The sequence below is a fragment of the Convolutriloba macropyga genome, chromosome 7 (assembly GCF_964194025.1).
Source record: "Convolutriloba macropyga chromosome 7, txConMacr16.3, whole genome shotgun sequence".
NCBI classification, from domain to species: Eukaryota; Metazoa; Xenacoelomorpha; order Acoela; family Convolutidae; genus Convolutriloba; species Convolutriloba macropyga.
This window is the reverse complement of record NC_134474.1, coordinates 16,428,801-16,454,009: the sequence shown is the minus strand read 5'-3', so window position 1 is coordinate 16,454,009 and position 25,209 is coordinate 16,428,801. Positions and strand designations below refer to the sequence as shown.

Here is a 25,209-nt window from a genome sequence, read left to right as displayed (position 1 = left end):
CCTTTTTCTTTTTTCTTAGCAATATAAAATGTTTGATTTTCAGCTGAGCTCTCAACTCTAAAGCAACAAGGTTGGTAGAGAAATGATGACATTTTTTCTTCGTTAATCAGTACAGATCTACGACACGAAACGACATTTTTTCCTGCTGTCTTTGCCCAGTTTTTTTGCCCGCAACTGACGAGAAAATCATATGTTTTCTATTGAAGTAATTTTTTATTGATCAATTAGCTGATGATTTTCATGATAATCAGTTTAACAATATATTGAAAACTTAATTAATTAAGTTTAAAAAATTAATGAAGTTTATCAGCCAACGTTCATTTGAGAAAAATAAAGGCAAAAATATATTCAGTTTATAAAAAGCCTTATGATCATATAATCATGTTTCAAGTATTGGATCAACAAGATTTCTGACTGGCATATAATTTTTAATGTCCAAAGAGAGAAAAAAGAGTGAGTCAAATTTAAAAAAAAACATGAGCAATTCCTTCAAAACGATTTTTTTTGTTCACTGGGTTTCTTTTGACCGTAATGGAGTTTAGTCATTAACAGAACCTCGATAGGAAAAGTGACTTGTCTGTAGGTGACTTAAAAAAGCAAAAAAAGCAGAAAAGTTTTATAAAAAAAGAGCTCTCAAACAGATTTCGAATTTTTTGATATTGAAGCTCCATATGAGACCAGAACCAGTCTTTTTTATCGCCATTAGTATATTAGGAACACGAAACTGGTTCATTTTTTGGCAAGAAATTTGAAGTTGAAATACCATTTTTATAGAAAATATCTTAATTTGAACAAAAATCAGACTAAAAGTGAACAAATACCCTGTGTTCACACAAAATTTCTATCCTCGATAACTATTCAAAAAAAAAACAAAAATCAAATAATCTTTCTAATTTTGAATTCTACGCTGGAACAGCTTTTTAATGATACCACTCACATTTCTCTGCGATGAATATATTGATCGGCCAATATTGACTGAACAAAAAAAATCCATTTGAGTGTATAGTTCCTCCCCCACAAGTGGGGTGGAACAAAAAGATATCTTTGACAAAAATTGTTTCGAAATACAGGGCTATCAATTCTCCTCCTTTTTCTTTTTTCTTAGCAATATAAAATGTTTGATTTTCAGCTGAGCTCTCAACTCTAAAGCAACAAGGTTGGTAGAGAAATGATGACATTTTTTCTTCGTTAATCAGTACAGATCTACGACACGAAACGACATTTTTTCCTGTTGTCTTTGCCCAGTTTTTTTGCCCGCAACTGACGAAAAAATCATATGTTTTCTATTGAAGTAATTTTTTAATGATCAATTAGCTGATGATTTTCATGATAATCGGTTTAATAATATATTGAAAAATTAATTAATTAAGTTTAAAAAATGAATGAAGTTTATCAGCCAACGTTCATTTGAGAAAAAGAAAGGCAAAAATATATTCAGTTTATAAAAAACCTTATGATCAAATAATCATTTTTCAAGTATTGGATCAACAAGATTTCTGACTGGCATATAATTTTTAATGTCCAAAGAGAGAAAAAAGAGTGAGTCGAATTTAAAAAAAACATGAGCAATTCCTTCAAAACGATTTTTTTTGTTCACTGGGTTTCTTTTGACCGTAATGGAGTTTAGTCATTAACAGAACCTCGATAGGAAAAGTGACTTGTCTGTAGGTGACTTAAAAAAGCAAAAAAAGCAGAAAAGTTTTACAAAAAAAGAGCTCTCAAACAGATTTCGAATTTTTTGATATTGAAGCTCCATATGAGACCAGAACCAGTCTTTTTTGATCGCCATTAGTCTATTAGGAACACGAAACTGGTTCATTTTTTTGGCAAGAAATTTGAGTTTGAAATACCATTTTTATAGAAAATATCTTAATTTGAACAAAAATCAGACTAAAAGTGAACAAATACCCAGTGTTCACACAAAACTTCGATCCTCGATAACTCCTCGAAAAAAACGAAAATCAAAAAAATCTTTTTAATTTTGAATTCTACGCTGGACCAGTTTTTTAATGATACTACTCACATTTCTCTGCAATGAATATATCGATCGGCCAAAATTGACTGAACCAAAAAATCGATTGGAGTATATAGTTGCTCCCCCCACAAGTGAGGTTGGAACAAAAAGATATCTTTGACAAATATTGTTTCGAGATACAGGGCTATCAATTCTCCTCCTTTTTCTTTTTTCTTAGCAATATAAAATATTTGATTTTCAGCTGAGCTCTCAACTCTAAAGCAACAAAGTTGGTAGAGAAATGATGACATTTTTTCTTCGTTAATCAGTACAGATCTACGACACAAAACGAAAATTTTTCCCTGCTGTCTTTGCCCAGTTTTTTTGCCCGCAACTGACGAGACCATCATATGTTTTCTATTGAAGTAATTTTTTAATGATCAATTAGCTGATGATTTTCATGCTAATCAGTTCAATAATATACTGAAAAATTATTTAATTAAATTTAATTGAATAAAGTTTAAAAAATGAATGAAGTTTATCAACCAACGTTCTTTCGAGGAAAAGAAAGGCAAAAATATATTCAGTTTATAAAAAGCCTTATGATCAAATAATCATTTTTCAAGTATTGGATCAACAAGATTTCTGACTGGCATAAAATTTTTAATGTCCAAAGAGAGAAAAAAGAGAGAGTCGAATTTAAAAAACACATGAGCAATTCCTTGAAAACTATTTTTTTGTTCACTTGGCTTCATTTAAATGTAATGGAGTTTAGTCATTAACGGAACCTCGATATGAAAAGTGACTTGTCTCTAGGTGACTTAAAAAAGCAAAAAAAGCAGAAAAGTTTTATAAAAAAAGAGCTCTCAAACAGATTTCGAATTTTTTGATATTGAAGCTCCATATGAGACCAGAACTGGTCTTTTTTATCTCCTTTAGTCTATTAGGAACACGAAATTGCTTCATTTTTTGGCAAGAAATTTGAGTTTGAAACACCATTTTTATAGAAAATATCTTAATTTGAAGAAAAATCACACTAAAAGTGAACAAATACCCCGTGTTCACACAAAACTTCAATCCTCAATAACTCCTCGAAAAAAAAACGAAAATCAAATAAATCTTTTTAATTTTGAATTCTACGCTGGAACAGCTTTTTAATGATAACGCTCACATTTCTCTGCGATGAATATATCGATCGGCCAAAATTGACTGAACAAAAAAAATCCATTTGAGTGTATAGTTCCTCCCCCCACAAGTGGGGTGGAACAAAAAGATATCTTTGACAAAAATTGTTTCGAAATACAGGGCTATCAATTCTTTTCTTTTTTCTCTATTCTTAGCAATATAAAATATTTGATATTCAGCTGAGCTCTCAACTCTAAAGCAACAAAGTTGGTAGAGAAATGATGACATTTTTTCTGCGTTAATCAGTACAGATCTACGACACGAAACGAAAATTTTTCCCTGCTGTCTTTGCCCAGTTTTTTTGCCCGCAACTGACGGGAACATCATATGTTTTCTATTGAATTACTTTTTTGATGATCATTTAGCTGATGATTTTCATGATAATCAGTTTCATAATATACTGAAAAATTAATTAATTAAATTTAATTGAATAAAGTTTAAAAAATGAATGAAGTTTATCAACCAACGTTCTTTCGAGGAAAAGAAAGGCAAAAATATATTCAGTTTATAAAAAGCCTTATGATCATATAATCATTTTTCAAGTATTGGATCAACAAGATTTCTGACTGCCATATAATTTTTAATGTCCAAAGAGAGAAAAAAAAACAATAACATTGGTGAAAACTTTTGGTTCCTTTCATTTTAGCTTTTATGTGTTCTGTGTTCTGTACTTAGGTATATTCAGCAGCAATCTCTTCAATATAGGTTGCGACATCATTTTATACTCAGTGTTTGAAATTATGAGCAGATAACATATACAATATGTCATTTTTTGAAGTACTTAGGTGTCAGAAAAAGCAATTTTGCGAGTATATTTTTTTCTAAAGAAATGAATCATGAAAACATTAAACAAACCTGTATCAAAATTTGATACTCTATCCGCTATTTTTTATTTATCACACAGAAAATAAACTAAGTTTATTGGGCAAATAAAAGCCAAAAATGATAGGTACAATTCTATTTACAGGCACACTATAAAAACAAGAAATTGATAGAAATACAAATAAATATAACAAAAGCTCAGAATTGTGTCTAGCTTTTATCCGGTAATCAAAAACAGTATAATTTGTACATCTTTTTAAACCAGGAGCATAAAATAAGCTAAGATATAAATTGGAAGCAAGAAGAAACCAATGTGTATATTTTGTTCACACCATACCAGGTATTTCAGGAAAGGGGAGGACAAGGGGTGCGGGGGAGTTTGAAAGGTTGGAAAAAGTGAAAAAAATGTGAATGAAATTCTTCAGACAAACTACTGGATTGCGGTATTATACAAGATAAAATACACACTACACTGCGGGAAGCGTGCTTATGTACGGAATAAGCGTCCTTTATTATGCGCTACATGTACAACAAAGCCGCTGAAAGGGGGTTGAAAATTCGTGAACAAAGAAGAGGTAAATGGTTTAGGGAAAAGCACGGGCGGGAAGGGGAAAAGGGGGATTTTATACCAGCAGATAAAGTGATTTGCAAAGGTAAGCCCTGTTAACTGTTCATAACGCATTCTGTGTTGAAACGACCTGCTGTCTCTAAATCCGGTCATCTTATTGTTTTGGAATTGAAATGAGGAGACATTGTTATATTTGGATTTTTCCACTGGAATTAAGGAAAATAGATATAGTCACAAAATAAACCTGTTTGATTTATAAGCCGACTGAACGCCAGTTCACAATCAATGCTGAAAAGGACATATTCAGCGCTGAGATCAGCAAGAGTGACATTAAAGAACAGTACTGAAGCAGAGCTCTGTCCGTGTCACTTCACAATTACACCTCTCTGATTAAGTTTCAAGACAACTTCATTCATCTTCATGCAAGACTTGGCAAATTCTTAAAAAATCTTAAAATATTACGCAATCAGCACTGATTTGAAGACTTGAGACACGGTTTTCAAAATACAAATACTGCATATGAAGTAAAAACTTGTACCGCCAATAGATATAATTTTAACAAAAGAATAGTCAAAAATCCTAAACCAAGTTAAAGTTAACCGTGCCACAGTTCAATTTAATTTTGGAAAATAAAACACCCTGAAAAATTTGCTGCAAAATGGTTGATAATACGGTCTCTTCAAATACCCTAACACAGTCCCTACTCAGAACTTATTTGAAGACCTAAAATTTGCCTTTCAAGTTACAAGCGAGGTACTGAATTAGAGAAAAAAAATTATGAAAAACCTAATGTAGTGAGAATACACTAACCACAGAAATTGTATCTAACTTAAAGGCTATCCTTTAAAAGCAAAAAAAAAATATTTTTCTCGCAACTTACTTTTCGAGGTCTAAACGGAGGTCACAAAGCAGATCACGTCTGTTATGTAAATTTTGTGCTTTATATTTTCCAGGAATGTTGGTAAGGATAAATCGTGGACTGTTTTGGTAATATTGAGTTTTGGAAGCGATAGTGCGTCATATATGCTACCAATTAATTTTTACAGTAGTGGGGATATAAAATTTCTGGTTTTCATATTCGTTTAATGGCCTTGTTTGTCTGAAGATACGTAGACTTTCCACTTGTGGTTAAATTGAAACTGATTAAAGGGATTGTTGTATACGATTGGTGGGATTTCGGAAGCAATTTGTGATTTAATAAACATTCCATCTAAAAGGGAGGCGACAGAATAGATCCAAAAACACCAAAACTGTTTACTGTATCCTTAAATGGAAGAAAAACTATCATAATCTGATTTATTTGCTGCACGGCTATTCGTACTCTAATAGCTAGCTTACTAGAAGCAATACATCAATTTTTGTACAACTCCTGTTTTTAAATTTGAAAATAATAGACGAGCTAGGAGACGGTTTCAAAAGTTATTCTAGTATACAAGATGGAGCCTCTATATATCTATCCATCGTCATAAGTGATCATTCACAATTAAATATTAAAATCTCTCTGAAAATTTTTCTCCTTCAACCACTTATATTTTTCAATACAAAAATAATTTTTCCTGTAGTTTTTTGCAGATACAGCAAGTAAGATTTTACAACAAGGACTCAGAAGTACACGTGAAAGTTTGAGCAGTTTTGGTTTAAAAAAGTTCTCTTATAAAAAGATGATGTCTTTAATAATTGTAATTAGATAAATCTTAAACAATCAGTGTAAATTTTTGCTTTTTAAGTCGAAAGGTGGTACACCAAAAACTTTATAATGAATAGGTGGTCCATATTTTCTCGGATTTTTGAAAAAAATGTCGAAGAATACTATTTTTCTTGCGGAATTACGAAAAAAACATGGCTTCAAAAAGAATTAATTTTTTGTTCAGCTCAGCTAGAATCAAATCACTTACAGATCACTTAAAGTTCAGCAATGTTCAAACATGCAATTGCTTATGCACAATTAAGTTGAATCCGCAGGACAGAATAAAGTCATATAGACTATTGTTTTTTTTGGTAAAATACATTTGTCGAGTGATTTTTTCGTTTAGGCAACAACATTCAATTATTGGATTGACGTATACTGCATGTTTTCAATGAAAAACTTTCATTTTTTGAACAATATTTGAACTTTAGAGCCGAGCTCAAAAAGTAACCAGAATCGTTGGTTTCTTGCTGCATTAGTGATGTTACATAACTGCATATTTATGTTACTGTACATTCAAACCTATTTATATTCCTAATTTTATTCGGACAAAAATGAATGAAAATTTCGGGTTTTCATTACTTATAAACATAACAAAAACGTTTGGTTAAATATTTACAGTTTTAAAATAGCCTCTTAAATATATGAATAGTTTGGTCTTTATACTTCAGTAGAAAAAATTCCTAAAGCCTCGTACTTGTCACTCTATTGGAACACGTTCTTGCAGTTTGACCATTTTGCTGCTTAGCTTTTCCTTAAATTTATTTTTAGTTTTTCGTTTTCGGATTACAATTGGTAAATTATTCTACTTCCTAGAAAAATTTCTGATCAGTTACCTGTCACTCCATTTGGATTGGCACTTATTCTTTGGAAAAAACAGTTCTGGAGTTTTTGGTCATTCGTACTTTCCAACAATCCTGAACGAGAAGTTTTCGTTTTCTGGACTGCTTTCTTTATATTGTGAGAGTAAGTCAAAAAATTTAAGAAGACAAACTTTTTTAAAGAAAAGCTCTTGCACTGTCAAAGTTTTGCGCACGTGGCAAACCTTTATTCCCAGTTTACTTGTCTATTAACTCTCTGAAGTGACCTAACCGAAAGCCATTGGAAAAAAATTGCACTGAAAATGAGATGGGACAAAACATGTGATTTAAAAAGACCGATTCTCGCTTTTAATGGTAGAAGTAAATTGACCTAATAGCATTTGCCATTTTTGTTAATGTTTTGTTTTGCTGCATGTCAAAATTTAGATTGTTAACAATCATTATACCTAGATAATGACAAAATAATTTTGGCCCTATGAAAATTCCATTATAATGCAATCGTTCAAGTTTCGATTCACCATTTTTCGAAAAAACCACAAATTTTGTTTTATCTCGGTTTAATTTAGCATTTTTTGCCTCATATAAATGTCAGTATTATTAAAAAACACTGTTAATTTCACATAAGACATTTTCATTAGATTTGGAATGACAAAAAATGCATCTGTCGTCTGCAAACTGTAAAACGTCCTCTCTTTTTTTCATTTTTTCTGGGAAATCGTTGACATACATTATGAAAATTAAAGGTCCGAGAACTGTTCCTTGAGGTACTCCGTGATTGATTGTCATGCAGTTCGGTTATTCAATGCCGTTCTTTACGCATTGTTTTCTGTTAGACAAGAACAATTCTAGCATTGCAATTGGTTAACGTACTAAATCCATATTTTTTAATTTTTGTAGAAAAATTTTGTGAGATATTGAGTTAAAAGCTTTGGCTAAATCCAACAATATACTAACAATAGTTTCTTTTTCTTCTAGCAAACAAACTGCTCACTGATTCTGTCAACGATATAGCTGTGTCGTTCAAAGATTTTCTGTTCGGAAACCCAAATTGACTTTTGTTGATTATTTTATACTTTTCAACATGTTCTAGCATTTGTTGAAGCAAAAGTCTTTCAAAAATTTTTGGAAGAACCGGTGTAACTGAAATGTTTTAAGTTCCAAAAGTTCTCAAAACCATCAAAAAATTTTTTTTCAAGCATGACAAATTCCACTGGAGCTTGACAAAATTAAGGACAAAAAAATGTTTCAATTTTTTATTAAAATTAAACAAAAAAACTGATTTTTTTCCTTAATTCGAGATACCTGTTATCAAAGGAGTATCAGAAATAATATAATTTAATCGGCCCATTTGAATTAACTAATAGAAAATCTATTTGTTTCGATAGAACTGTAGAAGAGCTGATTTTTAACAGAGAAACCTAAAAACCTTTTTCTTGAGATGAAAGTATATTTTTGCACAAACAGGTGTTTTTAATCTATAGTACAGATGATAATTTGAAAATCAGTTGCTGAAAAATTATTGCGAAGTTGAAAACAATTAAAAAGTTCCAAAAAAGTGCACAAGTTGATCATTTATTAGTTAGGAACTTTCTTTAATACCATGATATAGTGGGTCGAGACCGAATGGTTAACTTGTAAGAACTTGCAAGTTTCTTGGAGAAGATGGTTAATTTGCAAGAACTTGCAAAACGAATGGCTAGCTAGAAAGTTTCTTGCAAGTTTATTCAGGTCGAGCACAACTCTCATTGGTAAATTCAATTTAACGTTCAGTCATTTACCGTAGAAGGCGCGTGGGAGTTAGTTGCTCTGTTTGGATAACATAATACAATTCGACCTAAGTAGACAAAATGGTTAATTTTTGATTTTTATCAATTCAAGAGAGATCCTTTTGCATTTCCAATAAGAACAGTAGATCTCAATTAGCTTCTTCGCAATTGTTTTTTAAAAAATGTTACCAATATATTGACTTTGATTGAAACTTCAAATCCTAATTTCAACATTTTCTCAATATAATTTACTGGCCCTTCATTTTTTATATCCTCTTTTTTAATTTTAATGCACACTTTTCCAGATTCTATATTTTCCAAACATCCGTTTATATTTACGCCTTGACACGTTTATTTACGGTATAGTGTGTGTATATTCGTGTGTGTGTGTGTGTGTGTGTGTGTGTGTGTGTATGTGTGTGTGTGTGTGTGTGTGTGCTTGTATGTGTGTGTGCGCGCCTGTGTGCGTGATGTGTGAGTGTGTGTGCTGGTGTGTGGTGTTTTTATGCGAATGGTTAACTTGTAAGTAACTTGTAAGTCGAATGGTTAACTTGTAAGACCATGTAAGTTTTTGGAAGAAAAGCTTGTAAGGCGATGCATCGCCTCGTCAGAACTTGCAAGGAACTTGCAAGATCTTACAAGTTAACCATTCGGCCTCGACCCGGGATATTAGAACTTTTGGTTTTTATTCCATTTTATCCAGAAAAAAAGTGCTGGAGAAAAGAAAATGATCATTTGTCAGTGTTTTCTTCATTGTTAACGAACTGCAACTTCAAAGACAAATATATAATCGTATACAGCAATTGAAAATGAATTATATGTAATGGTTGTTGTAAAATTATTTCTTTTACCTTGAACTCTCTTAATTCGTTAAATCAAGTCTTTCAACTTGAAGTGTCAGAAAATAACTGAAAAATTTTTATTGAAGGAACGAAACTTCGTCAAAATGATACTTTCTCTAAATTTCAGACTGTCAAACAAAGACGGGTTTAGAAGTCGAGTATTTGAAAAAGCATCATGCTCACTCTCAAAGCTATGGAATCAGATAGATTTTATCCTATCAAAAAAGCATTTCCTAATTTGGTTAAATTCTTTGTTTTATTTATTTTATAATTTTTGCACTTTATGATTTCTTGATGTTGAACTAAAGTGTTAGTTGACGAAAAAAAGAGAAAACGAAGATAAAAAATTTTTTGATAAATTTCATGGCACTAATAGATCGAAAAATGGCCCAAAGGGTAAAACTTATCTTCGAGGTACTCGCAACAACTGATAAATAAACAGAAGCTCATGATTTTGCGCAAAAAATTTAATTAGAAAGATTCAAAACTGCACTATTGTTTCACAACTCGTTTTTCACAGATTTTGAACAAGGAATTTTTTCCAACTCTATGCTGAAACTGATTATAATTTGAAAGAATTGCAATGGAATAACTCTGCCGATTAAGAACTTACGCAATCTTATGTCTCCTATAAAAAAAGTTTTTTGCAACAAAAGTCCTCTATATCCAAAAGTTTACTTGACAAGTAATAAGCGTTTGGTACGGACACTATAGTCCAAAATTACTTCGCTATAGCTGAGTAAAAATTGAGTTCCCATAACTTCGCAACTACTCACTCTTCTCTGGTATGGGACTGGCGGGTGTTTCTGGTAGACCTGCTCCGAGAATCGCACTCGGGTGAATAATACCATCAAAAGCCCTCTGTCTCCTATTGGTCTCTCTGTCACTCATGTGACCTCCTCCCGAAGCAGAAGTGCCAATTTGTCGAGTACGTGCCGACGACGGGGAGAGACTACCCTGACTGCTGAGTTCGGCTAATTGAGAATACGGGTAGGCGTGTGGTTGGTACTGCTGTTGTCTTCTTCCTCTGCAAACTGTTGCTTCTTGGTCGCTGTGATAAAGACGACCTGTGAAGAAAAATCTGTACTTTTTTTTCTACAAACTTGAATATTTTACGAACATGAATTGATTATGAATAATAACCCTCCCCCTCTAAAAGAGAAAAGAAAAAAGGGTCAATATTGGATATAAGTTTACGACCAAGTATCATAATTAAAGTCGGGCTGATTTCTTAGATTATATATTGAAGAAGATTTTTCATTTTTCGTCGGCTATATGGGTCGCAAACGTTTTATGCTTTTTCATGGGTCGAGAAAAAGTCTTTTCAGCCGTGATAAGGATCGATCAAGCCTAGAACCTGCTAAAAATAAAGGCTCAATTGAAACAAATAAAACAGCATTGCACCGTGCTTAAGTTTTTGGATGTACCTTGTTGTGAAAATACTTCCCATTTTGAGAAATTAGCCGCTGAATTAACAAGGAGGCTCGGTAAAGTGCTTACGCACATTATGTTCCAACCCCGCTCATCCACGTTCTTGACTTAATTGGCTACCAAAAGATGAAGAGATAACAAAAAATTTCAAAAACAAACACATCATTCAATAAACAACCAATGAAATACGATAATGCCACGCTAGAGGGCCGATGAAAGTTGTTGATAATAGGACTACTAGAAAGGACAAACATAAAAATCAGACAACAAATGAGCGGGGTTGGAACATTATTTACGACCAAAACTCGATGTGTATAATCAAAAAAATCAAAACAAAATCAAATTCGCATCAGATTAAAACCAAATCAAAACAATTTAACCTACACATCATTAAACAAATATGGGATCTGTCCCCAATGATACTGGTAAACAGGTCAAAAAAAGAGTACTTTTCCATTTTTGAAAACAATTAATTTCAAAGTTTGTCATTAGATATCAACAGAAACCACTAAAATTTTCATTTATATCTACATAGGAATCAATTGAGACATGTCCTTATCCAATGTTCGATTGCGCAAAAATACAAGGCCAATGGAATCAACGATTTTTGTTAAAATTTAAAAAAAAACAACAAATCCTTTAAATTGTAAAAAAATATAAAAATATAACAATTTATGAAATCTCGTAGTAACAGTAGTATGAAAACCAAGAAGAAAATATTTGAAGCTAAAACGGTTATAAAGATTGAACTATAGCTCACTGGAAAGGGTTGTGACCTGTTTTTACAGGGCCTGAGCTACAACTCGACCGATAAAATATTTTAAAAAGGCGAAGCTCTCAAACTCAAATTTGTTTTTGAAAACATTCTTTTTTTAAAGTCTTAATAGACTTAGGATTAAAAAACGAACCGATGGACTAAGTTTCAACACCTCAGCGAGCCAATGGAGCCTGTTAATTATGAAACTATTTCACGAGCCCACAAAACGAATACATAAAGAAGCCCAAATTTCAAACAATTTTACGACATGACACTGTTCAAGACACTATAATTATAAGATGTTAGGTACAAGAACAGCAAATCATCAATTTACTTCATGTTAAAATCAACGAGTCTTCCTTATAAAAGGACGACTTAGACATCGAAAACTTTTTTATGAAACTAAATGGCCGAAGCAATCAGTCACAACGTATAACCAAGGGCTAAAAAAGTTGAAATCAACAAAACTGATTGAGATTTTTAATGAGTGATATTGAATAACATGGTGACAAAAATAGAAGCAAAAAGGAGACAGATGAAAAAGTCTCTCTTTTTAATTTAATTTGAAGGTCCTTAAAACAAACAGCTATAAACTGGAATCTTTAATTAGGTTGAATTATACGTCCTGGGGAAGCAATTAAGATCTATGGCTTATGGGTATATGGCGCACAACAACAGAAAAAAAGACAATCAAAAGCAAAATAAAAAAAACTTACAAAGTTTTGCGAGATAACTGTGTCTCGACCCAAAGCATAAATTATTCAACAAAAACAATTAACATATCCAGATACGCTTTTTTCCAACGTTGTTCATTTTCCCAACATTGCCGTCCTTTAATTGGACTTGTCCATAATGTGATAATTCGACAAGAAGATCAGTAGTAATAGGGTGAGCAAGTCACCCCGGGGGGGGTCTAGACCCCATGTATTAAGATAGGGTATAGGAGTAATTTTTGAGAGAGGGTCTACACTAATGTATTAAGATAGGGTATAGGCGTACATGTATTAAGATTATTAATAGCGGGCGCCACGTATTAGTTATAGCGGCCGCCACGTATTAAGATTAGGAATAGCCGCCGCAACGTATTAAGATTAGGAATAGCCGCCGCAACGTATTAAGATTAGGTATAGCCGCCGCAATGTATTAAGATTAGGTATAGCCGCCGCAATGTTTTAAGATTAGGTATAGCCGACCCTAAATAGCAAGATGGCGCAGCGGAAGCGTGCTGGGCTCATAACCCAGAGGTCGGTAGATCGAAACTACCTCTTGCTGATCTGGCATTGTCACAGTACTAGTGGACTTTTACGCGCTCATAACATGGAAAAAAGTATCATCTAGGCTGATCTTGATCTCACTATGGATCGCTATGACAAAATTTTTTTAGATTTTAAAGGGACGTGACCTTTTTTCAAAATATTTCCGCTATGTAGTGGTTTTTATGTACATTACGGACAAAAATTTCAGATCAGGGCTCAATTAATGACAGGTACTATTTACAATAAACGAGACTCAACGAGATTATGTCATGGTCTCAGAGTTAAGCTCATTGTTTTTATGGCTCTGACAAATTGTTTTCGTAAAAATTTTTTGGAGTTCTTTTGTTTTGTTTTCATTTCTTATGTTTTTTTTAGCCCAATGGTTTAGTATCCCCAGTCAAAGATGTTCGTATCTAATGTCTGTTATGACTTTGCATATATTTTTTTTGAAAAAATATCGGTGAATTTTTGATTTTTGCCACTTTTTTGTTTTTTTTTCTGGCAACTTTGGGCATAGTCTCAGTGAAAACAGGCGGAAACCAACTTCCTGTGAGTTCTACTTTTTTTGTCGGCAACGGTTTTATAATTAACTAATGGTTTCTTTATTTTGGTACTTCGCGTTTTCATTTTCATTATTTTTGATCATAATTGCATATTTTATGAGTTCATTTGATCTTAGTAGTAATAGGGTGAGCAAGTCACCCCGGGGGGGTGTAGACCCCATGTATTAAGATAGGGTATAGGAATAATTTTTGAGAGAGGGTCTACACTAATGTATTAAGATAGGGTATAGGCGTACATGTATTAAGATTAGTAATAGCGGGCGCCACGTATTAGTTATAGCGGCCGCCACGTATTAAGATTAGGAATAGCCGCCGCAACGTATTAAGATTAGGAATAGCCGCCGCAACGTATTAAGATTAGGTATAGCCGCCGCAATGTATTAAGATTAGGTATAGCCGCCGCAATGTATTAAGATTAGGTATAGCCGACCCTAAATAGCAAGATGGCGCAGCGGAAGCGTGCTGGGCTCATAACCCAGAGGTCGGTAGATCGAAACTAACTCTTGCTGATCTGGCATTGTCACAGTACTAGTGGACTTTTACGCGCACATAACATGGAAAAAAGTATCATCTAGGCTGATCTTGATCTCACTATGGATCGCTATGACAAAATTTTTTTAGATTTTAAAGGGACGTGACCTTTTTTCAAAATATTTCCGCTATGTAGTGGTTTTTATGTACATTACGGACAAAAATTTCAGATCAGGGCTCAATTAATGACAGGTACTATTTACAATAAACGAGACTGAACGAGATTATGTCATGGTCTCAGAGTTAAGCTCATTGTTTTTATGGCTCTGACAAATTGTTTTCGTAAAAATTTTTTGGAGTTCTTTTGTTTTGTTTTCATTTCTTATGTTTTTTTTAGCCCAATGGTTTAGTATCCCCAGTCAAAGATGTTCGTATCTAATGTCTGTTATGACTTTGCATATATTTTTTTTGAAAAAATATCGGTGAATTTTTGATTTTTGCCACTTTTTTGTTTTTTTTCTGGCAACTTTGGGCATAGTCTCAGTGAAAACAGGCGGAAACCAACTTCCTGTGAGTTCTACTTTTTTTGTCGGCAACGGTTTTATAATTAACTAATGGTTTCTTTATTTTGGTACTTCGCGTTTTCATTTTCATTATTTTTGATCATAATTGCACATTTTATGAGTTCATTTGATCTTAGTAGTAATAGGGTGAGCAAGTCAACCCGGGGGGGGGGGGGGGAGGGGGGGGTGTAGACCCCATGTATTAAGATAGGGTATAGGAGTAATTTTTGAGAGAGGGTCTACACTAATGTATTAAGATAGGGTATAGGCGTACATGTATTAAGATTAGTAATAGCGGGCGCCACGTATTAGTTATAGCGGCCGCCACGTATTAAGATTAGGAATAGCCGCCGCAACGTATTAAGATTAGGAATTGCCGCCGCAACGTATTAAGATTAGGAATAGCCGCCGCAACGTATTAAGATTAGGAATAGCCGCCGCAAAGTTTTAAGATTAGGAATAGCCGCCGCAACGTATTAAGATTAGGAATAGCCGCCGCAACGTATTAAGATTAGGAATAGCCGCCGCAACGAATTAAGATTAGGAATAGCCGCCGCAACGTATTAAGATTAAGTATAGGGACCAGGGTATTAGTAGTATAGTGTGAGTAGATCAGCCGCATTTTTGGGAGCCGGTCATTGGCCTTTCCGCGCAGGGAATTGTACAGGCGGGGAATTGTACAGGCAGCAAGCACGGGAATTGTACAGGCGGGGAATTGTACAGGCAGCGCGCACGGGAATTGTACAGTGCGGGAAATTGTACAGGTAGCGGGAATTAACGGATAATTCCCCTCGCAGTAAATTTCAACATGTTTATTGGTATAACCAGCGCAATGTATTAAGATTAGGTATAGCCGCCGCAATGTATTAAGATTAGTTATAGCCGCCGCAATGTATTAAGATTAGGTATAGTCGCCGCAATGTATTAAGATTAGGTATAGCCGCTGCAATGTATTAAGATTAGGTATAGCCGCTGCAATGTATTAAGATTAGGTATAGCCGCCGCAATGTATTAAGATTAGGTATAGCCGCCGCAATGTATTAAGATTAGGTATAGCCGGCACAATGTATTAAGATTAGGTATACCCGCCACAATGTATTAAGATTAGGTATAGCCGCCGCAATGTATTAAGGTCAGTTATATCCACTAAAATTGAGAAAATTGAAAATTTTTAAAAGAATGAATTATGAAGGTACAAAAATACAGACACAGTATTAATCAAGTACATTATAAGTAATTTTAAACACAACAGAGAGCGCTCACAATACGAAAATTGATTCAATAAATTACAAGTTCAGGGGTACAGTATGAATTCCATCAGATAACACTTTTCGTTTAGGATAAAAATATGAGAGTCCTTTCTTTGTTTGTTCATAGGTAGCGACGCAGTGGTTGATTGTCCAAAATCCTCTAATTGTAGATGTTAAATTGATGATTTCTTCCATCACTCGCCGATATTTTTCCAATGGTCCATCTCCGGTCTCTTCCAATGTTCGTTTGTTCAGTCCTTTGCTGCTGAATTTGTACTTATCCGATTTGGCATCGTAGCAACAATATGTTTTGCTACAGAGACAAATCATTTCAGTACATCTAAATTCTTCCTTGAACAGACCTGGTTCACGCTTATCGTGCTTTTTATGTTTATCACAACAAGTTCTAGGGAAGAAATTTTGTACAGCATCAGCTTTGAAAGAATCATCACAATCGTGTTCCCTCAGAGTTTCCCAATCTGCTTTTTTAGATGGACGAATGCAATCGTACAAATTATCGTGCGCTAGAGCTAAGTATAGGGAGTCAGTGTCCATTTTTAACTCTTCGAACGTGTCGACATCGCAAAATTTATCAAAAAAAATTGTAATAAAGCTCCAACATACGTAATTTCGCGTACTGAAGTATAAAAAAGCCGACTATTATCGGTTCACGGTGCTCATTTTTTGATTTTACAAGTTCAACTTCGTATAGTTCTTTTGACACACTGTTAAGTCTCTTAAACAATTTCCCGTTGATAGCTTTGTGTGTCTTTTCATCGTTCAAGTATTTTGTCTCTGTATGTCTGCTTCTGTCCATGATTTGGTAACCATAGGAACTATTCCCTAACAATTTCCTTGTTTCTGCTACAACGCTTGATTCAGGATTTTCATCTCCAACTCTTCTAGCATCAACAACCGATTGGACAAAATTGTTGAAGCATTTTTTGGGTGTGTACTGAACGAAGCGATAAATTTTGGTGCATTTTAGCCCAAGACTAAGGTAAAAATTGAGTAATGGTGTTATGACTGTTCCATTCTCCAACTTGAAGCTTGAAATTAACATGCGTTGCGGTTGCTTGAGTAAATCGTTATCAATTGCATAATCCCTCATATAATCACCAATATCTGCTCGACTAACATTAAAATTTTTAAAGATTGGTGGAAAGTTCGAGAACTTGTATTTCAACCCATCTGGAACTTCGAGATCACACTGAACGTAACCAAATAGTTTATCTTCTCTTATCTTTGTAAGTAGAGATTCTTGAGTCAGAGGTAGCTTGAATGGGAAATTGTTTCTCACGTGAATTTTTACAGATTCATCACCTTTGGCAGTTTCCCACCAGTTACATTCCCATATCTCAACGACTTTATATCCTTTGTTTCGCAAATAGTCTCGTCTTAGTTCATCGTATTCCCGTTTCTTTAATCCTTTCTGAGTCTCTTCCTCTGACATGCTTGCTCTTGCTTCCTGACATGCACAAAAGTGAAAGTAACAACCCATTGCTTCAAAAAAAGTTTTACAGTGAGCACAAAATCCGTCTACATTAAAACAATCAATCTTTTTCTGAGTTCCAGTTGTGTAGTAGCTTTCAATAGTGCAGTTAGGACGTTGAGATTGTAGGTACGACATAACCATGTTCTCAAATTTCCTCGATTTATTTTGTCTAGCTTTAAACTTCTGAGAGTCTGAATCAAACTCCCATCTAGTGTAAAGTCCAGTGGGCATTTCTTGACACATTGAGTAGGGGTAAAGTTGACTGGTGTCTATACCCACAATTGATTTGCAAATGTTTTCTGTGTTTCGAATGTAGGTTTGATCCACAATTGCTTTTCTAGTAAACACAATAGAGGGACCACCGGTCATATCTTCGCGTATTTTATCATGTAAATCTTTGTCTGCTTCAACGAAAGGATAGAATTTGCTATTAGTTGATTTGTGTAGACAAGTATTTGCTAAATTAGGTAGTGTGCAACCCAGTTTTAACATATCAATCCCTTTGTTATGATAGAATTCCATCATTTTCTGCATCGCTTCTAGTGTCGGGACAACATCTTTGTTATTATACCACCTGACAAAGTCTTGAAAAGTTGTCATTTGTTCGTGCTCCCACACACTTTCCAGGTAACTGTAGTTGTCGAATCCCGAGGGGGGCACTACCTTCAACCTAAGTTTTTTCAGAGCCTCCTGTTGGGAAAGTCCACTATTCAACAATTTTGTGAAATCCGTAAATTCTTTTTCCAAGGGATTGTGATCTCTCAACTTACAAAAGAAACATTCGTAAGGGGTTAGGAAAGTTACATCCAATTTGTTTGGTGAGTCGAACCATTCATAAGGGAAAAATCCTTTGGTCTCATTTGTCTTGTAAGCTTTGAGGAACGAATCTAGTGATGTTGCTCCACCAAGAAATTTTAGAATATCGAGAAACTGAACATCGCCAAATTTAAAGGATACAAAATGATTAGCTTTTTTAATTACCGTTGTTTGAATATCGCGCTCGTGAATGAGGTAGGGTAGTAAATACGATTTGATAAGATTCAGATCATATTTCCCGCTGTTGAATCCAAATACAGGTAAAATGCTGACATAACGTTCAAAATGTTGTTGTAGTTCGAGAAGTTGATTTTTCTAAATTTGGAGGAATTGAGTCAACATATCAATTTCTTCTTCTTCGATATATTGAAATTCAAACATTGGAGTACTCTCATCTTTCCTTCCATTTAGCTTCTCGAAAATAGAACTTACTCTGTTTTTAATTGCATTTTCAATTGAGGAAAATTTTTGCATCATTTCTGCTTTACTTCTGCTAGCTAATTCTTCTAATGATTCAACAAAAGATACAATCAGTGTCTTGGGGTCTCTGTTGCAAAGGAAAATAGGTTCTTGTAATAAATTAGAGGAAATTGACGCAGATATTGGTTCATGTTTTCCTATAAAGTAGTTGTATTGGTATCTTTTAGTTCATTAGATGGAACGCAGATTGATTCGAAGTCAAATACAGCCAAGTTTTTGAACAGTTTTTGTTCTTCCTCATATCCAATTCCAAAACCGTCAAGTTTATCGAACAAAGTTTCTCTCAAAAGTGTGAACACTCTTCGGATAAATGTGCTGTATCCTATCTTTACAAGATTTCACGTGACGGTGGAAATTACCAGCACGCTTAATAAAGGTATCACAATTAGGACAGCGGAATCGTTTGAAAAACGTGTTGATATCATCAACATAGCAAATGTGGTTGTTGTAGCGCAGTAGATTAATGTTGTTCTCGTACATCTCAATACTTCTTCTGGCAAGTTCACCTACAAAATCCCCGTCCTCAATGTCAATGTCATAAATGAAAATGTTGTGTTTTATAGCATTTTCAACAAACACAAGGTGATCCATTGACACTCCTCTAAAGTTAATTGCGTCATGACCAGACTCGTGGAGAAAGTCACTGAACAACTTAGCTGCGTTTGTTTCTAGCTCAGCTGATCCATACAAGTGAACAGCCACAGCTCTAAACAAGCAAAGGTAGTCCTTGTAGGTTTCTCCGTATCCATTCGTAACAAGACAATTTACATCGTTTCTCTTCAACAACTGTTCAGGTATAACAGCATCTAAACATCCCATTGGGATATTGTTGAGAAGAGCACAGAAAACTGTTACATTCGTAGTTAGTGCATACCGCCATTTTGTGTTTGCCCTTTCTTGAGCACAAGTCTCAATCAAATCCAATTTCTCTACTCTATCCTGAAGTGAGACTAAGTCTCCCTTAGAACAAAGTAAATGAGACTTCTCAAAGAAGGTGTTGTTCTCATGAGCATAAAAATATCGGTATTCGTCTGTGTCAACATTTCGTAAAATAAATCCCAGGGATAAATTTATTTTTGCAGCACAGTTAAGCTTTTCAAACACTTCCTTCAGTTTTTCATTAATTTCGCTGGGATCAAGTCTCGACAATTTAAAATTGAATACTCTATGTCTTCCATTCTCCATCTCAGTATTGTCAAAGAAGTGTTGACAGGCACTAAGTTCCTGCTGTAACTGTTCGTTGTTCCTATCCAATTCTTCCGATTCTAGTACTTCTTTCAAGCTTTCGCCGGATTTGGTTCCAACTTTGGTCGATGTTCCGTGTTTCCGTCTCTTATGTTGTTGAAGAGAATAAAAACTTGGAAATTCCTCCAAGCATATAGTGCACACTGTACTAAGCTTCTTTTTTTGAGGAGCGTGATGCTTAGCAAGGTGGTAGTTCAAGTCCTCTTTCCTCTTTGTGTAGAAATGTAGACACTTGGGACATTTTAAAGTCCCACTATCACACGATTTTTTGTGTCGAGCCATTTGCTGCTTGACAACCATTTTCTCGCACTTTGAGCATTTGACAGGTAGATTTCTATCAAGAGAAGGCATTGTTTTGTTGTGATCCAAAATAAATTGAATAAATTTTAAGTAAATTGCCGAGCAACTGTATCTGATAACAAAGTGAGAATGAATACAATTTTTGGTTTTTTAGTTAGAATAACTTTATGACTAATTATTTCCATATAAGGAAATGACGAAATTTCTATTTTTAGTAACATTACGCAATACGAAAGTTCAAAAACTTCCTACGAAGCAGTCACAGTGTTACATTATACATTGTATTTAAATCCAGAAAACATCAAAAATGTGTAACCTTATTCCTTGGAGGAAAATCGGAAATCTTAAGTTATATTTATTTGTCATATTGCTGATTTGTGTTACTTTTTTACAAAACAATACTATTCATCCCAAAACAGACTTCTTAACAAAATCTATCTGTCAGATGTTTGCTCACTTAGAGAATACAAATATTATTGTAAACAAACTAATTTTCTAATTTCATCGATAAATCACTAAATGTGTTTTTACAATAATATTAAAACATTAGAGAAGAAAACTCCTACTTTAATTGAAGATAACTTATATACAATTGACGTTAACGTGATTATATTACAAACTACAAACCAATCAAATTTTAGTATTAAGAAACTTGTTGTAAAAGTTAATGATATCGTTTTGCTTATCTCATTCTCTCTTTTAACATTTTTTTTATTTTAATAGATTAATACGTGAAATTTTACTCATTTGTGAAACATGTTGATCAAAAACTACTTACAAATATTGGAGAAGATTTACAAGAGAAAAGAAGGTATACCTGATTCATACAAAATTGACGAAATTGATGTAGATTCATACTTTTTTTACAATTTTTTGGACATTTTCACAAAATCCAACAGAATAATCCGATTTAGTAAAGGACTTGAGTATGCAACGTTCTCTATTAAAAAATTTGAATATGAGGAGTTTATTGCGAAACAGTCTTTCGATTTATCCTCAGAATTGCATGTAAGCAAATGAGAATTGTTGTTCATTTTGAACTCCGTCCCCGATATATTGGAACAGTACAGAAATATTTCACAAACAAACTTTGTTCCTCTCCCAGAACCAATAACAATAACTTCTTCACTACAGAGTGCTTTGTACTTCCAATATTACAACGACTACAATGCAGTGGGAGTACTTATCAGGTTCGGAATTCGTTTACCTAACGTATATATACAGAAATTTGATTCCAAAAATGGAACATTTTCCGAGATTGATCTGAAATTTGACGAATTGGAAAAAATTTATCAAAGCTTGACTTTTTTGGTAAATTATGTCACTTCATTTCAACTTAAATAGACCATTTTAGGTATAAGCATAGTCGGAAACCTGTATGTATCCTTCACTTCCTACCTTGTTAGAAAATTTTACCCAAATTTGGATTTGAATTTCAGTTCGTCCAGAAATTTCAAGCTAAACGTCACTTTTTCTCATAAAATCTTCCATCTTTGGTTACTGTTGTCTGATTGGACAGAGCACACTATATATAGAGGTTGTTGATTTTGACATTATCATTTGATCCAACTTCTCTGAAAACATCATCACTACTTTCTCACATTATACTAACTACTCCTCAACATTTTATCCTGCTATCGAGCTTCAACATTCACTTTCTTTTTGCTTAAAAATACTTACTTTAGTTCTAACTTTTGTTTAAATCTAATTTATATATCCTGTTCCCTTCCTAAAAAGGAAAATTGCTGCTTTATAACTTTCTCTCCACTGATTGCTTTTATCACGTTCTCGACAAGAATCTTTTCATCCATTCTCATCACTTTCTAACAAAAACCTCTTCTATCATTTATTCCAAAATGGAGTTCACCGTTCAAAATAATAACCTTCTGTACTCATTTTCTTTTACTGAGGATATTGCTCGGATAGGAGTTCGAGACTTATCAAACGGACTGTATGAGTCTCTAATCACTTTACCCATTTCTGTGTGGCACATTATTGAGCACCAGCGACAACAGTTTGATACATATCATCAAGGACAGGTCCCAATCACAGAGAATCAACTCGGAACTCACGCGATTGGACACGAAGTTGCTGTTGTCAGTGGACACCACTATCCTCACGTTAATGGATCTGATTTTCCTGCCAACTACGTAGCTGGAAATATTCAGTACACATTTCCTTGGGAGGAAGGGCAAATTCCAAACAGTTGGTTCACTACACCGGATGTAGCTGAGGTATCAGGCCCGGAGGTGGAAAATAATCTTCTCCAAATAGCTTCAAGAGCTCATAGAAGAGAACATAGCGAGTTGAGTATTGATACTAGTACCACCACGTCATTTAACGATCTGGAAAACTTTGATCCAGCGCAGTACTATGGATCTACTGACATGTCAACTACACCCTCGATGACAACCCCATCGATTGAGGAAGGAACAGCTCACAACCCTATCTTTTTGAGTGATGTACCTAATACTCCAGTCACTGTTCAACCAACTCAACTACCTGGTAGAATTGAGCGACGAAGAGGTTTCGGTAATGAAATTCAGAACTTACCAGAATATGTTATTAAAACTCTTTTTGAATGATTTCTATGTTCAATTTTGTAAACTATTTTGTATTTGTTCGTAAAAATAATAAAGTTTCTGAATACCTTTTGGGTGTTTCGTATTGAATTTACATTTTCAATTTTATAATTTTTTATAGTTTTCCAGAATAAAAGATTAACACGAAAGGTTACTTGATAATTTAGGTACTTGGTTATTATTGAAAATTTGTTTTTCGACAATTAAGAAAAATACCGAATTTAATTTTGATATTTAAGAAAATTGTCGATTTTATTTTCGATATTTAACAAAAAATGTCGAGAAAAAATTCGATTTTTAAGAAAAAATTACTGTTACTAATCCGATTTTTAAGCTGCAAGAACAGATTCAAAACTTGTCATTTTAAAAATTATTAAAATTTATGTTTTTTGCTTAAAATCATACCGTAAAACTAAGAAAAATGAGAAAAAATTGCACATTTTGCACGCACAGTTTGGTAACATTTTTGATTTTTAATGAAAAATCTGAGGTTCTTTTTTTGACTTTTAACAAAAAATGTTGTGTGAAAATTCGACATTTAACAAACAAATCGACTTCAAATTTCGACTTTTAGAATATACACTAATAATAAAACATTTTAGTACAAACACTTTATTACTTTCTAACTTCAAAGTACAACATGGGTTTATCAATTATTCCATGACCATCTAGTAAACAATCAACAATTTTTATTAATTCACTCTCATACTTTGAGTTCTTAAGAGACTGAATTCGGTCGAAGAAGGATGATCTCAATGTTTGTGTGCTTGCATTTCTTTGCTCAGCTCTCAGTAGATGTCTCTTGAACTTTTTTCTGCTCAATCTCTTCTTAGACACGCTGGGTAGTTTTTCAACAAATTTGTTTTCCGAATTATGTTGTACCGCTCTCTTCAATTGGGTGAAAACAAGTCCTGCTTCTTCGTTTGTGTGACCGAAAAACTGATGTTTATATAAGGTGTATAAGCAGTCCACGGTCTGATATTGAAAAGATAAATCATCCAATTCTTGGAGTAATTCATTAATAGAAGATGAAATGAGAATTATGTGATAAGAACAATTTTTCAGAGGACAAAAAGTGTAATTGTGAGACGCAACAGAGTATTCACTAGTAAGCAAGTAAGGTTTATAATCCTTAACAGATACGCAAATGAACAAGGCTTTCTCACAAAATTTTTTATAAAAGTCAGGTAAAACTTGACACATAACTGCTGCCATTCTGTAACCAAAGTGATTTTGGAGTGATTCTTTTAAACTACCGTATAAGGAAATAACGCAATTCAGTTCAAACACAGCGAAAATTTCATTTGAAAAATGACACAGTTCAAGAGACAGCAACTCAGAAAAATCCGTTGTTTTAATTGTTCTAAATATTTCAAACACTATTACTCGCTAATGCAACACAGACGTGCTAAACATCAAGATAAATATGCTGCTCTAGTTCCAATGGTTGCTCAACTTAAAATTTCTGACTAAGTTTCCTTATAAGGAATTTTTGCAAAATGACGCAATTAAATTTTCCATATTTGGAAATGAAAGAAGGATAATGACATCATTACCAAATAAAGGTGATCGGAAACAATAGAGGAAGTAAAATTACAAGTCAAATCATTCAATTAAATTCTCTCTGTCACATTAAGTTGATAAAATGTCTCTCTCTAAAGTCTCTCCATTTTACTCGAGTGCTCCGTCTATGTTTACAGATTCTCAACCTAAAACTGGAACAGATTCGGATCCATTTTATATAGACTTTGGTTCCAACCCAAAAAGATTTGGGAGATTTACTGTGTCCCAGATTTTTAAAAACGGACAAAATTATTCCGAACCAACTTTCCAAGTCTTCAAAAAAGATAATTCTGGAACATTTGAGAAGTACCAACAACTTCGAATTGGAGATTACGAATTCAAGAAATTCTGTTTCCTCAAGAGCAGTATACTGAATGGGGAATTGGAACTGAGTGAGCACCCGACTCAATTTGATAAGAACCCATGTATGGAGGATGTGCTGCAACGATGTCACAAAGTCAGAGAGGTCAGCATAGGACGAAATCGACGAATATATGTGACTTTCATTCAATACGTTCAGGAGAATCCAGCCTCCATTTATGTGCAGATTCGGCTCTTTTGTCGCAAGGAAAACAATGAGTTCAAGCAGGTGACTTATGTCAGCTACACTTTGGACGAGTTCAGGGAACTGATTCAAAATTTGAATGACTTTTCTAACATTGAACAATGTACATTTCAATAATAATTGTTGTGTGATTTTGTAATATGTCTTTGTCTTCTCTACAATAAATTTTTCATTTTAAAAATCTTTGATCTGAGAATGAGTTGGGATATTGGTTGCTCAATAAACAT

At 33.8% G+C, this 25,209-nt stretch overlaps 1 protein-coding gene across 1 annotated transcript in view; it reads right to left on the bottom strand.

Moving 5' to 3' along the window:
- LOC142342960 (uncharacterized) overlaps positions 1-25,209 on the bottom strand; it is a 114,012-nt gene that overhangs the window by 64,497 nt on the left and 24,306 nt on the right. The window contains exon 2 of the mRNA XM_075394640.1: positions 10,422-10,712. Within this exon, the coding sequence (XP_075250755.1) occupies positions 10,422-10,712 (291 nt within the window). The remainder of the gene's footprint in view (positions 1-10,421; positions 10,713-25,209) is intronic.